This window comes from Bombus affinis, chromosome 2, assembly GCF_024516045.1.
Source record: "Bombus affinis isolate iyBomAffi1 chromosome 2, iyBomAffi1.2, whole genome shotgun sequence".
NCBI lineage: Eukaryota > Metazoa > Arthropoda > Insecta > Hymenoptera > Apidae > Bombus > Bombus affinis.
Window position 1 is genome coordinate 7,215,166 of NC_066345.1, and position 16,007 is coordinate 7,231,172.

Below are 16,007 nucleotides of genomic sequence, written 5' to 3' on the forward strand. Positions count from 1 at the left end.
ATAGTTCAGATAAATAGAGTTGTTATATTTATATTATATCTTTATATTATATTATAACATACAATTGCCTTTGATTTTATACTTATATCATTTCCAATTGCCATTTCTGTATTTCTAGTATCTTCTCGCTCACAGTGTCAATACTGGACCTATAAATGGTAAATATAGTATAAAATAATAATAAGTAACAGTAAATACTCTCTATCTATCATATGATTGTAATGAACTGATGTCTTTTATTTTATAAAAAAATATTGCCTACAATGTATAGATGAAACTAATGTTATTACAATTTTACAAACCTTGTAATTAATGGCAGAAATAACAACCAACCCATGAAATACACAAAACTAAAACGACAATATTAGACACAATATTTACAATAATTACATCTATCAATAAAAGTCCTTTTCATTTGAACGAAATTAAATGCCGCTTTTCACACAGATTTATAAGTCTTTAGAAACGGTATAATTTTTGGATACTTTATGTTTTATATGAGCATTATTATTAAATAGAAGGCGTGATTCGGATGAAAAGGTTGATTTCCTGTATATAGTAAAAAAGTTACACCAAGAAAATACAGCAAAATTCTTAAATTGGTCTAATGAATAATTGAAGATATGGTGTCAGTCTCTGATGTCTTTTGTTACTTTAATATGTACTAATATTTAATTCCCGAATTTTTTATATATGATTTTTACTAAATAGTAATTAATATCATATATATTTTAATATATGCTTAAGTGAAGTTCTAATTGTGTATATCTATACTGAAAAGTTATGTTAATTATATCAGATAGTATATTGGAAAAATTATATTTATGCTGTAATTTTTAAATATAGGTACTGATACAGACTTAGAAATTATAGAAGCACATACAGTAGAAATATTAAAACGCAAAAGAGAAGAAAATATAAATAGGTATCCATGGCTTTGCACTGATTGTAATGATAAATTACCTAGTTTAGAAAAGTTAGAAGAACATCATGAAACTATTCACAATCAACAAGCAAAATATATGTGTGCTTTATGTTGTAAAGTTTATGATAAATATTATGGTTTTCTTACTCATGTCAAACGACACAAAAACAAGACAAAATTCAGGTAAAATTCAGGTTTATTAAGTTATGTATAAATTGTTTAATATACATAATCTTCTAATAAAACTATTTAATATATGTTATAAAGTTGTGAAGATTGTGGAAAATCATTTGTACATAAAAAGGTATTAGATTCTCATAAAGCAATTCATAGTGAGGAACGACCTCATGTATGCCAAACCTGTGGGAAAGCATTTAGACAACAAAGTGCATTATATATTCATAGTCGGTGTCATTTACCAGATACTATGAAAAATAGATTTCCATGTGATCAGTGTGACAAAAGGTATAACTTTATATATATACATATGTATATATATATTAATTTTGTTTTTGTTTATTGATATAAATTTATTTATTTGTATATCACTTTATAATGTATATTCTTTGTATGTGTACGTGCGCACGCACACGTTTATAGTTTATATTGTGAATATTTATAAGTACTGATTAAAATATATCATTTAATAATTTCATATTTTATTTTGTTAAAAATATCTCCTATGTGCTATACTAAAATATTACACATATTATGATTGACTCAATCAACATCTCTAAATTATTGAAGATTTGCTAAAAAAGTACATTGTAAAATTGACTTTAATTTTAGAATTCAAGTCTAAATTTTAAGAAGAAATATCAAAAAAGCCATGTGCCATAATCTGATATTATCTTAAATATTATTTTAGCATTACACAAGTTTTTCTGATGTGATTATTTTAGAAATTCAATATTATATTTACAATATATTTATTTAATTTCTTTAGCTTTTATATCTCTTTCAAAATAATTATTCATAAAATAATTATTCTTAGGAATATTTCTTTATGGACTTGTCCATATACATGCTTTTATGTCGCAACCATTATGCTGTAAATATTCTTATAATCTGATTTTTATAACCATAATGAAATTTTTCACGAAGTTTTGATGTTGATTGAAGCTTACATTTGGAAGGAGTTGCTTTGTTCTATATTTTAATTTTTGAATGTACATAAACTTGTCCAAATTTTCATCTTCTGAATTGTTTTAATAAAAATAAGCTGACAAAATATAAATAATAATATTGTAAATATTACCAGTCCAAGAGTCAATTAAGCTGTAAATACCAAATTATTTTTTATTGTAATACATATTATCCTTTTTGTGAGAATACAATAAAAAAAAATTTGGCCTTGAACTTCAAAATTATAATTTTAGTACCTCATGTATTTTAGCATTACACTTGGGTGATATATAAGTAAAGTACTAGTAGTATGCGAGTAATAAAAGAAGTTTTTCAGATTTTCAACAAAACCAAATTTAGTCACACATAAACGTATCCATTCTGGTGTTAGAAATTTTACATGTGATCAGTGTGGCAAGAGCTTTATTCAGAAAGGAAATCTAGAAGCCCATTTTTTAACTCACTCTGCAGATAAGCCATATAATTGCAGTCAATGTTCAAAAGCGTATGTTTATTAAAAAAATATAATTTATAACTTACTTGTAACTGTTTACATATTTAATGTTATTTGCAGTTTCAAAACACCATTACAGTTGAAAAAACATGAGACAGTTCATACAGGTGCTAAACCACATCAATGTGCTGTATGTGGAAGAACTTTTAGAGAAAAAGGTACCTTAAGGGAACATCACAGAATACATACTGGTGCAATGCCATTTACATGTGAATTTTGCGGTAAATGTTTTCGATTTAAAGGAATATTAACTGTAAGTTAATTAAATGACTAATACAGTATTATTTAAAAAGCAAAAAATAATATCATTTTAAAATTTATTTTCAGACACACAGAAGACAACATACTGGCGAACGTCCATATAGTTGTTTAGAATGTCAACATCATTTTACAAATTGGCCAAATTATAATAAGCATATGAAACGTAGGCATGGAATTAATACATCTCATGCAAAGCATTTGTCACAATCTCAACAGATACAATCACAGCAGCAATTACCAGAGCAACAATCAGAACAGTCACAAGCAGATCACTCAAATGCTTCAGAACATTCACTTTCTATATCCCCTACGGAATCATCAACTGTACATGTAAGAAGTTATTGTATTTGATCTAGTATTATAGTTCATAGTATAAAAATATATGTGGCATTATGTAACATATGAAACTTATTTCAAAGATGAATTTAAAATGATATTACAAATTGATATAAATGTGCAACAAATTTCATTACATTTTTAATGGAGTATCCTCAACAATTTATAAGCATTAAGGAGTATGAAAAAAAGTAAGCCTTGATTTTTATTCCATTTTATAGTCTGAAGTTTCGTTTTTATGATATAAGCATTACGAATTTTGAAATTCAATTCTTAACCCTTTGCACTCGGATGTCTTTTCAAAGGGGACATTGTAAGTCTCACATACCACTCGGATGTCTTCTCTGAGAGGATATCAAAGCTTATTAGTGATTACGGAGGATGAACTCATTCCACCGCAACTTTCTGAGAAATGCATGTTTCCCTGAAGTTTTCTGTTGAAATAGCATAAGGAAGAAAATCTAAATATGGTACAATTGCCAAGATATATGAAAAAAATATCAGTAGATTTTACGTCAGAAGAGAACGTGAGAAGTGCATTCACGATGGTTCGAGCGCTTCTCTACTCCACTTGAAAAGAGCGTTAAGGATGAGTTGTAGAAGAAAGGTTGGTATACAAGTATACCTGGCATTGTATAGTGATATTTGAGGATATAAGTAAACAAGTCTAAAACTGGAGAAAAAGATTTTCAAAGCTGAACTCAGTTCATATTGAAGCGTCGAGCGTTACGGATAGATCCTTGTACTAATAAGTCAGGAAATCGGAAAAGTAATACTCTTTTGGTAAATTAATAATAAATTTGGTAAATTAATAATTTTGTGGTTTCGTAATTTACCTCAGAAAGAAGAAAAAATAAAAAATCAATGACACATTACAAGTTTGTCAAAAGTCTTATAAATCAGTTGAGAGGTAATTTTCGGGAATCAAGAACATATTCACTCACATCTTTGTCGGATAATAGACTGAACAGCAAATTACATATTCTTAATGTAAGAGAAAAAAAAAACTGGACTGTATTGTTTGTTCTGATAGGAAGACACTGAGTGGAAGACGTCAAACAACTTATTATTGTGAAACATGTATAAACCAACCTGCAGTGCATACTGCGAATTGCTTTAAAATTTATCATACTGTAGAAAATTATAAGGAATAAAATTTTCATTTTGTGGCAAAAATATGATCCTCAACGTCTACAATTTCATGTAAATCAAATATCATTACAATACTTGGTTCCAAAGCTATACTATATAATATATTGATTCTTAGGTTCACGTTTTCGCAATAAAGTGGCGTCGAATTGCTGGTAGGTAACGTCCAAGATGCTCCGAGTGCAAAGGGTTAAAGTATGAGTTTATTTAAATGATAACAATTTAAATCCGCTACTTATTCTAAATTTTAGATATACATATTCACTTACTGACAAATCATACAAGAATTAAAAATTGAATTGAAAAACTAAACAAATAAAAATTTAATTTAATTTCTATCTTTTGGATAGTTTCCAAAGATATTTTAGTGTTAAAGCTTTAGAAAATGTATTAAAGTGAAGCAACATGTTATCTTTTCACTATCATATTTGGACTCTATTTGAAAGTAACACTTTATTCTGAACATCATTATGAAGATAAGGGGATATTATTCCTAAATACAGATTTTGCTAGTTAACTCGAAAGCGGATGCCGTTGCAGTAATAATCTCATATCAATTATGTGATTTGTCATTTGAAGTAGATATTGTTCCTATGTAGGATATAGATGGTATATAAATATATACATGCACATACATATATATGTAATATTTAGTATATAATATGTATATACATATTATATGACATGTTAACATCTTAACGTCAACCCGATATATATCATATTATATACATATTACATACTATATGTTACATATGTAACATATATATATATATATAAAACATATATATATATATAACATATATATATATATATATCATATATATACATATCATATATCATATTATATACATATTACATACATCATATATATCATATTATATACATATTACATACTATATGTTACATATGTAACATATATATATATATATATAACATATATATATATATATATATATATGTTACATATGTAACATATAGTATGTAATATGTATATAATATGATATATATCGGGTTGACGTTAAGATTAGAGTTAGGGTTAAAGGCGTGAAACGAATCGTTATGATTATGCAATAGAAGAGGTATTTACTAGTGCAAATATGATTATGATAGAATTTGACAAGTGATCGCGATAATTAGATACTTGAGAAGCTAATGACAATGATCCTAGGCTCAATAACGAATCCGCGGTCAACGGGATGCCGAACTTTATCCTTCGTGAGTGTCTAAGTTGTACTCGAGGTTAATGCACAGAGCAATCATTACGTATCTGGGAGTTACTTGAATCGTTATTGAGATCATACAGGAGAGTGACTCTCCGTCACGGTGACGCTGTCGAGGAAAACTATATGGGGTGTGTCTAAGGACACGAGCTCATCGGATTCGTGGAGAAAAGTCTTCATTCGGAAAGTGAGGGAAATTGACGTTACTGTTAATTGATCAATTTCCATGTTGGTGGTTAGGCAAGGGTGCTAGCCGCCCTTAAGAGAAAGTTGCTAGCGGGAAGCGTCATTCGTGGAAAAATAGGTTTCTCATATTTTCCCGTAGATGGGACAAAGACTATTTGTCTGTTTGAAGGACTTTAGTTAACTAAATCTTAAGATTTATAACGGGTCCCCAGGCTAGCTAAACATATACTGTGGAGATGCATTGACATCTGGCAATCATCTTACTCGAAGAATAGAGTCTGCGTGTGGCGAGCCACGGGACAGAAACCGTTGGGATGTTTACTGTCGAGTGTCGCTACAATTATTTCTTTTAAGGAGAGCTATAGAATTACTTCATGCCTTTGTTAGTCAAAATGTTCATCCCTTGACCGCAGCTACGTTTGACAATTGGTTGTCGCCTCGAGTCCAAGCTCACTATCATAAATCTCGAACAAATACAATTGGATTGAATGACGACAATTGCTTAATTACGGCTATGGTAGAATCTAGATTACAGTATTAAGGAGTTTTCCCAAAGTTCCAAAGGGAAGGCTCCGGTGTCCTTCCATCTCCGACATATATATATTATATATATTATATATATATATACATATATATACACAGATATATATATATTATATATATATGTAACCCATAGCATATAATATGTATATGTAACATATGCATATGTATTATATATATTACATACATATTTGTAATAATATATGTAATATGTATATAATATGGAATAATTCTCGATTAACAGTGTAGTATCGGAAAAAGGATAGGATTAGGATAATTTAGATTTGTAAAATTCTCCTAATACTGTTTATTTAAGACAAATAAAAATGACAAAGATTAATCGGATAGAGAACGATAAATGTTCAACTTGAACTAAACGCAAAAATCTTATTCCACTCAAATCACTCTCGCAACTCTGTAACTCTACAACTCAATCTCTCTACAACGCTAGCAACTCTACAACTCTACAACTCTCACTGACTCTCTCAACTCTACAGCTCTAGTCTTCGGCTTCTGCACTCGCACGCTCTCGCTTCTCAACTCACACTCACAGTCTACGCCATTTGCATTCGTTCTCGCCGGCTTCTCAACTAACTCTGTCATCTCTTTGCCTTTTCCCGCCCTATCGCGCACGTGTCCCGAAAACGCCCGTGGCCAGGATCACGCAGGCCTTTTCCACGAAACTATTCACTTGAAAGGACCGACGACACATTGATGTACCCGACGATGCCGCGGCTCTCGCGACATTGTTTACGGTTCGGTCGATATCTTAGGCCTTTTGTCCACGATACTACAATAGATGTATTTTCATCTTAATAGGCATAGGATTAGAGTTACCCTATGAATTCTTAGAACTGCTCCTTGGGAGAGAATAACCGCGTTATCTCTAACTGCTGGCCGACGATATCTCATTGCTAGTTACTACTGAATCATCAGATTATAAAAAATACAATTTTTATGCTTTTAAATTTAGAGTTCTGAGATCATATACATCAACGAAATTGCTTATGTTTTTTGATGAGTGTGACACTAAACATGATTACATCTGAACGAATTTAAAGTACATTTCTTGACCATTTCATACTCGCTCAATGTTCCTCATTCTCATTTTCGAGGGGTGTGGAAACCGATCAAAATTCACATCTACTCGACAAAGGTCAGATGGAATTGGTTTGAGAGCCCAAAATAAAATTATTAAGAGAATATATATAAAAAATGGTGATGATAAGCCTTAGATGAATAAACACCAGATTTAAAATTTGAAAGAATTATTTTTATTTTGATAATATTTCTAAATTAATTACAAAATTCTTTAATAACTTTACATAGAGGACAAAGCTAAAATAAAAAAGAGAAAAATATAAACAACTGAAGGCACACTGGTTGTATTGCTTCTGTACAACTGCATATGTGAGACTGTAAGAAATGTTTGTTATACCTCAAATAAAAATAAATATCATCACTATATTAGGTTTGGTTTTAGGGTAGGTTTTTCAATCCGCCCCGTTTGTGGCGAACGCTTGCATAGAATAATAACAAACTAATTATAAAAGTAATAGGGGGTAAATAATTGACATTATTTTATGAACTAGAAAAATTGTTATTGTTTGTGCTAGCGTTACTGATTGCCTTATGGCGGCTGGATTGAGAAAAGTAACCCAAATCCAAACACAACAGATTGATGATATTCATTTTTAATTAAATCATAGCAGACATTTCTTACAGTCTCATATATGCAGTTGTGCACAGGTCTTTATGGCTCAACCTTTGTTTATATAAACTATATAAAAAAAGGGGGGCGGTCAGCAATCAATGCTAACGCGTATACCATTATGGACGCACAATTATAAGCGCAATTTACTCTAGTGGTATTGATAATTTTTTGCGAATATTTCGAAACTATGATCAACCGACAGTTATATGTACAGGAAAAAATTGTCTAAAATTTGGAGGTTTTCAATATATTAAAAAATTATGGAAACCGGAAAGGACGTAACTGTTTCACAGATTCACCAACAAATTCAATGTTTTATAGTGTTAAATTAGCATGCAAGAAGCATTCCTATCTATTTTTTCTTAATAGTTCGATTCTTACCGAGCCGATCCGAAGTTAGACTGTTCATTCAAGCTTGTACCCAAGTCATGATTGGGGATCCCAAAACTTTCGGGAGTCGGAGCAATATGAATTTATATAAATCGGGGCTGATTCTGTTCGAATTTCTATCGGCCCGTCTCGAAGTTTCGGATCCCGATACTTGGGACGATCTGTACACCTCTAATATCAACTCTTTCACTGTGGATCCCATACGAGCCGAAAACTAAAAATTGTTAAGATTTATAATTGTTACAACGATACATGTACCATACGGGGTATAAATATTAATTGATTAAAAAATTATATGGAAAATTACTAAAATGGTAAAACAATTCTTTTTTCAAAATTTACAACATAGTTAATGCAACATATCGTCATTTTAATCCACATGAAAAGGCTAAAGCTCATTCTTGGATTGATTTAAAGAAAACTTTCCTTTAATTCTTTAAATCTCTTTATGTAAAACATTTTTCTTAAATAGAGCGATTTGAAAGGAGGTAACAAAAAATCAAGTTCACATCGATAACCGTCGCTATTTACAGGAAAAGTGACTTATCACTGATTTTAATGGGATTTTTTAATTGCCTTGTAGATATATAAACAGTGGGAAATATAAAAAGACTAGTGGCAATCTTGGTAAAAATAGGAAACCTTTTTAAAAAGGGAAGGAGGTAGGAAAACTTTAAAAAGTTAGTGGCTTATGGAAACCCATTATATTTTTAATGTAAATTGTTCATTATTGTGAATGCAAATATGTCATTCTTATGGAAATATCGGTCTTAAAGAGGACGCCACAGATTGTGCAAGTCTCACCTCCAGCTGGATTAAAAGAGTAACATAGAAAGCGTTAGTTAAAAGTAAATAAATCCGCAACCGGCAACGTTATTGCAAGATCTAGTATAGTTAAATTATATTAGTATAATTATTATTTATTGACTAATATATTTTTATATATATTAACATATATTGCGAGTCATGTTGTGTGTATGTGTGCCCCGACAATAGTATTATATTAACTGATGTGTGTCACAAGGAGATTGTCGATCGGAACTTACACATTACGTGTGCATGTTGTTGCTAAAAGAGTAAAACCTATATAACTCAAGATAAAGATGGGAATAAGGTAATTTGTACCTTTCCATGTATTTCTTGATATCTGCGGTTCTTCATTATACGATGGAGTTGCTGATTGCAATTTTATCAAATCTAGATCAACATTTATGCCCTTCTTTAAAACGGACTTTAGGCAGAGGTTGTAGAATTTGTACCTTTCTTCTTGAGATCAACATTTCAGTGAAACCATATACACATGTCGGCATTCAATTTGTAGTAAATTAAAGCCAGTTTTGCTATTAAACTCAACATGGTTTAATGTCATCATCAAGGAAGAAAGAAAATATTAGGTCATCCCATAAGTTCGTGCCGTTTTTCGAGCGGTTATATATGTTAAGATTGTTTACATACCTTTCAGTTTCATGAAAAAATGTAATCCCCCTCTCGTTGTACAACTTCTTCCCATTTTTCTGGTAGAGCCATTATTCCGTCTCGATAAAAGTTCTCTTGTTTTTCTTTAAAATAATTTTCTAAGCTATTTTTGAGAATGTCAATATTTTCGAATTTTTTACCTACTAAAAAGTGTTGTAATGCTCTGAACAGGTGGTAATCAGATGGGAAAATTTCTGGGGAATATGGGGGATGTGGTAAAATTTCCCAATTAAATTCAGACAATTTTTTTGTAACGCTTTTCGCGACATGCGGTCTAGCGTTGTCGTGATGGAAGATAACGTTGTTCCTATTCACTAAACCTGGTCGTTTTTCAGCTAGTGCTTCCCTTAATTTTTCTAACTGAGTGCAATATTTGTCTGAATTAATGGTATCACCACTAGATAAAAGTTTAGAATAGAGTATTCCTTTATAGTCCCACCATACACACAAAAGAACTTTACGTGGATGTAACCCCGGTTTTGCACAGCGTTGAGATGGCTGATTTCGTTGGGACCAGCTACGTTTCCATTCAGGGTTTTCGTAAAGTATCCATTTTTCATCACCAGTTACTAGGCGTTTAAGGAATGGCTCATGTTTATTATGCGCAAGTAATGACATTGCATGCTGTCGTTCGTTCCAGACGGTTCCGTTCCGTAAGTTCATGGGGCACCCAAACGTTCAACTTTGACACCATCCCCATTTTTTTTAAACATCTATGAATCATTGTCTTAGGTATTTTAAGAACATTTGACTTCTCTTGAACTGTCAAACTTCGTGATTTTTCAACACGATCCTGAATTTTATCTTCGTCTGTCTGAGGAGGACGCCCGGAGCATTCCTTGTCTTCTAAACAGAAATTCCCAGCTCTGAAACGTTGGAACCACTAACTACAGGTGCGAGATGAAAGCGCATTTTCTCCGTAAACAGCACATATGTTTTTCGTGGCAATTGTTACAGAACTTCCTTTCCGAAATTCATATAACATGAGATGTCGAAAACGGATACACATTTCTTTTTTTTTTTATTTGTTAGAATATTTACAATAAATTCTCATTGAGAATTTTCAGTAACTTCATTTGGCGTGATACAATGACATGGTTTATAATAGTTTATATTGTTGGTTCTAGTAGGATCTAAGGATTTAATCTAAAGGGTATGTTCTTTTTAGTCTACGGATCTGGTGCGTCGTGTCAAGTAGTTGGGTGGCTATTGGGTTGTGGTGGTTGTTGACTCTTGTGTTATATCTGCTTCTGGACTTGTGTATTTCATCTTTCACTATAGGTATCTTGAGGTCGCGGTGGATTGTTTCGTTGGTAACATACCAGGGTGCATTTATTACGGATCTTAGCGTTTTCGATTGAAAGCGCTGGAGTATTTCAATGTTGGAATTACTTGCTGTTCCCCATAGTTGGATTTCGTAGGTGCAGACAGTTTTTATTACGGTCTTATAGAGCGTAATTTTGTTCTGCGTGCTCAGGTTGGAGCGACGGCCAATGAGCCAATAAAATTTTTTGAGTTTGTCCCTGAGTTGTTTAGATTTGTCTACGAAATGTCGTTTCCATGTTAATCTCCTGTCCAGAGTCATGCCCAGGTATCTGACTGTGTCCTTGTTAGGAACTGTTATATTGTTAATGGAGACCAGTGGGCAGATTTGTTTTTGCAGCGTGAAGGTTACATGTGTGGATTTTTTTTCATTAATTTTGAAGCCCCATTTATGGAACCACTTTTCCATTGAGTCGAGACCTCGCTGGAGAGTGGATGAGGCTATTATTGGGACATAGCGCTGTGTCGTCGGCAAATGTTGCTAAAGTTATTTCAGTTGATATTGGTAAATCGGCATTGTAGAAGGAGAACAGAAGGGGTCCAAGGACACTGCCATGGGGTATGCCCGTTTCTATTGGGAAAGTTGTGGTAATGGCGTCTGCGTATTTAACCATGAATTGCCTATTGGTTAGGTAGGACTTTAGGATAGAGTAGTAAGTGTGTGGTAGGACTTTTTTAAGTTTGTAAAGAAGCCCTTCGTGCCATACTTTGTCGAATGTCTGTTGAATATCAAGGATTACCGCTGAGCAGTATTTTTTCTTTTCGAGGGTTTGGCTGATATTGTGTGTTATTCGGTGGATTTGCTCTATTGTGGAATGCTGCTTCCGAAAGTCAAATTGATGATCTGGCAGGGTTTTCAGATCCTCTAGGAGTGGAAAGAGTCGATTCGTTAGCAACTTTTCGAATAGCTTTGACAAAGTGTGTAGAAGACTAATTGGGCGATAGGAGCTAGTTTCGTGTATTGGTTTTCCGGGTTTTGAGATGAGCGTAATCAGTGACGATTTCCATGTTTTGAGATAGTATTCAAGGCGAAGAATTGCGTTGGAGATTGAAGAAATGAGTGCAATCCCTTTTACGGGTAGTTCCTTAATTGCTTTATTACTTATTTGATCATGTCCCGGTGCTTTCCCGGGGTTCAGACGATGGATTAATTCAGTGACCTCTAGAGAAGTGAAAGGTTTAATGGGGGCAGACATTTGGAAGGGAGAATGCAGGTATTCTGTTATTTCCGGAGTGGTATTGGAGGAATGAGGTTTAAAAACGTTGGATAGGTAGTTAGCGAACAGCTTGGCTTTTTCTATAGCGCTTCGTGCCGATCTGCCTTGCAGACAGCGAATTGGAGTGATTATTTGGGGGGGACGCGTGAGTTTCCTGGAAGCCTTCCATAGCGAGTAGTTGGAGTCGGCAGAGGGGGACAAATTGACGAGATGCTTTAGGAAACAGTCATTTTTGTATTTTTTAATGATTTTGGTTAACTTCGTGGTTGCGTTGTTTAGTTTGCGTTTGTTGTCCGGTGTTCTATGGGTCCGCCATACTTTTCTTAGTCTTCGTTTTTCTGTGATTTTGTTTAATATGTAATGGGGATATTCGTGTTTGCTGATAGAAGTCTCAGTAGGTGCTGAGGAACGGATAGCGTTTATTATGCTCACGTTTATGTATTCTGTGGCTGTTTCAATATCTTCCTTTGTTTTTAGTGAAATTGAGGCAGAGGTTGAGTGATTAAAGACTTCTCTAAAGAGCTGCCAGTTGGTGAGTTGGTTGTGAATAAGGCCATTAGGTGGGTTTTCGATTATTGCTGAACTGACTGTTGCTATTACGGAGGAATGGTCGGAAGAGAGTTCAGCCGAGGAGTTGATTTGGACATATCTAGGCGAGATATTTTTGGTTATTAAAAAGTGGAGTAAATCGAGAATTTTGTTAATGTCCGTGGGCCAGTATGTAGGTTCATATGTGGTGAGGTAGTTGTGATTGTTGGTGGTTATGCTTTTCAAGAGGTTTTTGCCTCTTGCTGTGACAAGTCTGCAGCCCCATTGCGTATGCTTGTCGTTATAGTCTCCTCTAGCTATGAATCTATTGCCTAGGGCGTCAAGGAAGCTGTCGAAGTTCTCTTTAGCAATCGAGTGTTTGGGAGGGCAGTATACTGCTGAAGTGGTGATTGTACCATGGCAGTCTTCTATTGCTACGCCTATGGCTTGAAGGTAGTCTTTCTGGAATGATGGAAGCTCGTAATGCTTAATGCTGGATTTGATGATGATTCTGGTGCCGCCGTGTGCCTTTCCACTGGGGTGTTGGGTATGGTAGAAGTGGTAGAAGTGGTATGGTAAAAGTTTTTGTCGGTGAAGTGGGTTTCAGATATGAGCATTACGTCGATTTGCTGTTGTTTTAAGAAGAGTTCTAGTTCAAATTTGTGCTGAGCTAGACCGTTGGCGTTCCACAGAGCTATACGCATTGGTCTTATTTTGCTTCTATGCGTATTAATTTATCCATGAAGAGTGTAAGTAGTGAGAGCAAGTTGTTAATTTGCTCTGTTTGCTTCTCGATTTTTTTTTCGAGTCTGGTGAAGTTGCCTGTGTTTTGTGGGGTGGGAACATTATTTTCTGAGTGTCCACAGTGAGTTTTCAAATCGTTTATATTTCCTTGTGCTGCCTGGGCATAGAAGATTGATGGTGTGAAGAACTTTTGGGGTCTAGGTTCTTGTTTGGTTATCTCCTTATGTCTTGGTTTAGGGTACTTATTATTGTATAGCGTTTTATAGGCTGAGCATCCTTTGTAGTTCGCAGGATGCTCTCCTTGACAGTGGATGCACTTCGCGGGGGTTTCTGGGGATTTAGTGCATTGGTCAGTGGGGTGACTACCTGCACATTTTACGCACCGGAAATTATGGTTGCAGTATTTCTGCGTGTGTGTAATTTTGCATTGTACTATCTCTTTCTTTACAAAAGGTGGTTTGATCTTAACTATAGAGTTCATCAGCCGGTTGACGTTGTAGATATCTTTGTTATTTTTTTTTTTTTTTGTTTTATGTCTGTGAAAAATAGCGATATTGGGTTTTTTTGTGATTCTGTGCCTTATGTTGCTGTGCCTTAGTTACTTCGTGACCGTGCTTTAACAGTTCGAACTTTAGTTCATCTAGATCGGCTGAGTGGTCGATATTGCTTAGCACCACACGAAATGATTTTTCTTGCTTGAGCTAGTAAGTGTGGAAGTTGGGTTTTTAACAACTTTGTTAATTTTCTATAGGCGTCTGGGTTGGTCGGCAGGATTTTTACACCGTTGTTGCTGATTTTCAATTTATATTCCTCCTTGCTGATTTCTTTTTCGATATTCTTTGTCATTGTTTGAATGTCAATGATATTGTCAATGAAGATTGGCGGGTGAGGGGGAGTTTTTTGGGTATGTTGTGTATTTACCGCTTCGGTTATGTCCATAGCGTCTTCTGTTGCCTCCAGTATCGCGAACCTGTTGTGGGTGTTCACTTGGCTAGCTGTTGAGTTGGTTTGACTCTTTTTCACATTCGTCTTGAATGCTTCCAGCTTGCGTTTCTTTGTGTGCGTATCGTTTGCAAAGAGAGATGTTTTGCCCCTTTGCCACTGGGGAGGAAGAGCGACGCTGTTGTAACTGAGCTCCGTAGAGCCCGTTTGGGATGATGGGGCCATCATTGATCTAGTTTTGTGAACTTCACAGGGCACTGGACACACTTCTGCACGCTTCGGCACTCACCAGCAAACTCCGGATACGCATTTCACTCATGATTTTTTACTGTTAGAAGTCACTGTGTTCACTATATTACGATCTTATACCCACGAAAATCTGCTCTAGCCTGTTCCCAATCAGCTGAGCTCAAGTGCATTGGTCCCTTATCGCCGTATGTTTATAAATCGACACATGAAATGTATACACAAAAGTCGGCGCGAACTTATGGGATGACCTAATAGTTCATTGCTAAAAAGAGGAAAAACAAGAGAGACAAAAATATATAGCAGGGTAACATCATGGATTATAGAATTGTAAAATCCTTAAATTATAACACATTGGCGACGGATGATACATCATAGTATAAATGCATTATTCAAGTTCTATACTTGGGTACGGATGATGCGAAAACATGTCATCAGGTATCTTCGTATATTTGTCTCAAAATAAATTTATAAGATATTATAAATGGTTCAATTTCTTTTAAAAAAGGCTATGCTAGATGTCTCACGAATTGAAAAAATTGTTTATGGATTTAACTTTCTGTTATATGTTGCGATGATTGATACCAAGACTTATGTATACGCTAGAGAGATAAACTACGGATTCGACGGTTGGACTTTACTTCAGATCGTAATAACTCTGTTTATAACACGATAAAAGATATTTCTTTATGGTTGATAAAATGACTATGCATCGACAGAACGAGAGTAAAATAGTCTTTCCTTGGACTCCACAACTATCGCATGTGTCTCTCAACAGCCTGTGGTTTCCTGTGTTTGAATAGTAAAAATTTTATTTCTTATGTTTTCCTAAAAATCCTTAAATGGAGGAAGAATTACTTTCGAAGGAGATGATATTGTGAAGATTTTATCAGAAATTGTTGATGATGAATATAACAGTGAAGACTCTGATATTGGGCCGGCATGACGAAAAGTGCGTGTGTTACGCATGCTTTCATCGTTACTATCAAATGAAGAAGAAACAGAAATAGAAGAGAATAATGCGGATTGATCGGAACTTGATCCAGAAAAACATAACGAACAATTCGAAGGTGTCACTGGAGTGAAAATTTTTCCAAATAATCCTCAAATTATTACAGTCTTTATTCGTTGGAGATAATTTATTTGAAAAAATTGTCCTCGAAATAAATCG

The 16,007-nt window shown here is 34.0% G+C and overlaps 1 protein-coding gene across 5 annotated transcripts in view; it reads left to right on the plus strand.

Moving 5' to 3' along the window:
• The window catches only part of LOC126924174 (oocyte zinc finger protein XlCOF6-like), a 41,544-nt gene that overhangs the window by 8,917 nt on the left and 16,620 nt on the right, over positions 1-16,007 (plus strand). For 2 of the 5 annotated variants that reach the window (XM_050738391.1, XM_050738401.1), the window contains exons 3-7: positions 847-1,108; positions 1,193-1,390; positions 2,388-2,555; positions 2,625-2,817; positions 2,892-3,155. In XM_050738391.1, the coding sequence (XP_050594348.1) occupies positions 847-1,108; positions 1,193-1,390; positions 2,388-2,555; positions 2,625-2,817; positions 2,892-3,155 (1,085 nt within the window). Of the gene's footprint in view, positions 1-846; positions 1,109-1,192; positions 1,391-2,387; positions 2,556-2,624; positions 2,818-2,891; positions 3,156-3,244; positions 3,769-16,007 lie in introns of those variants that run through there. The other 3 variants (XR_007713443.1, XM_050738412.1, XM_050738425.1) reach the window with 3 other exon arrangements.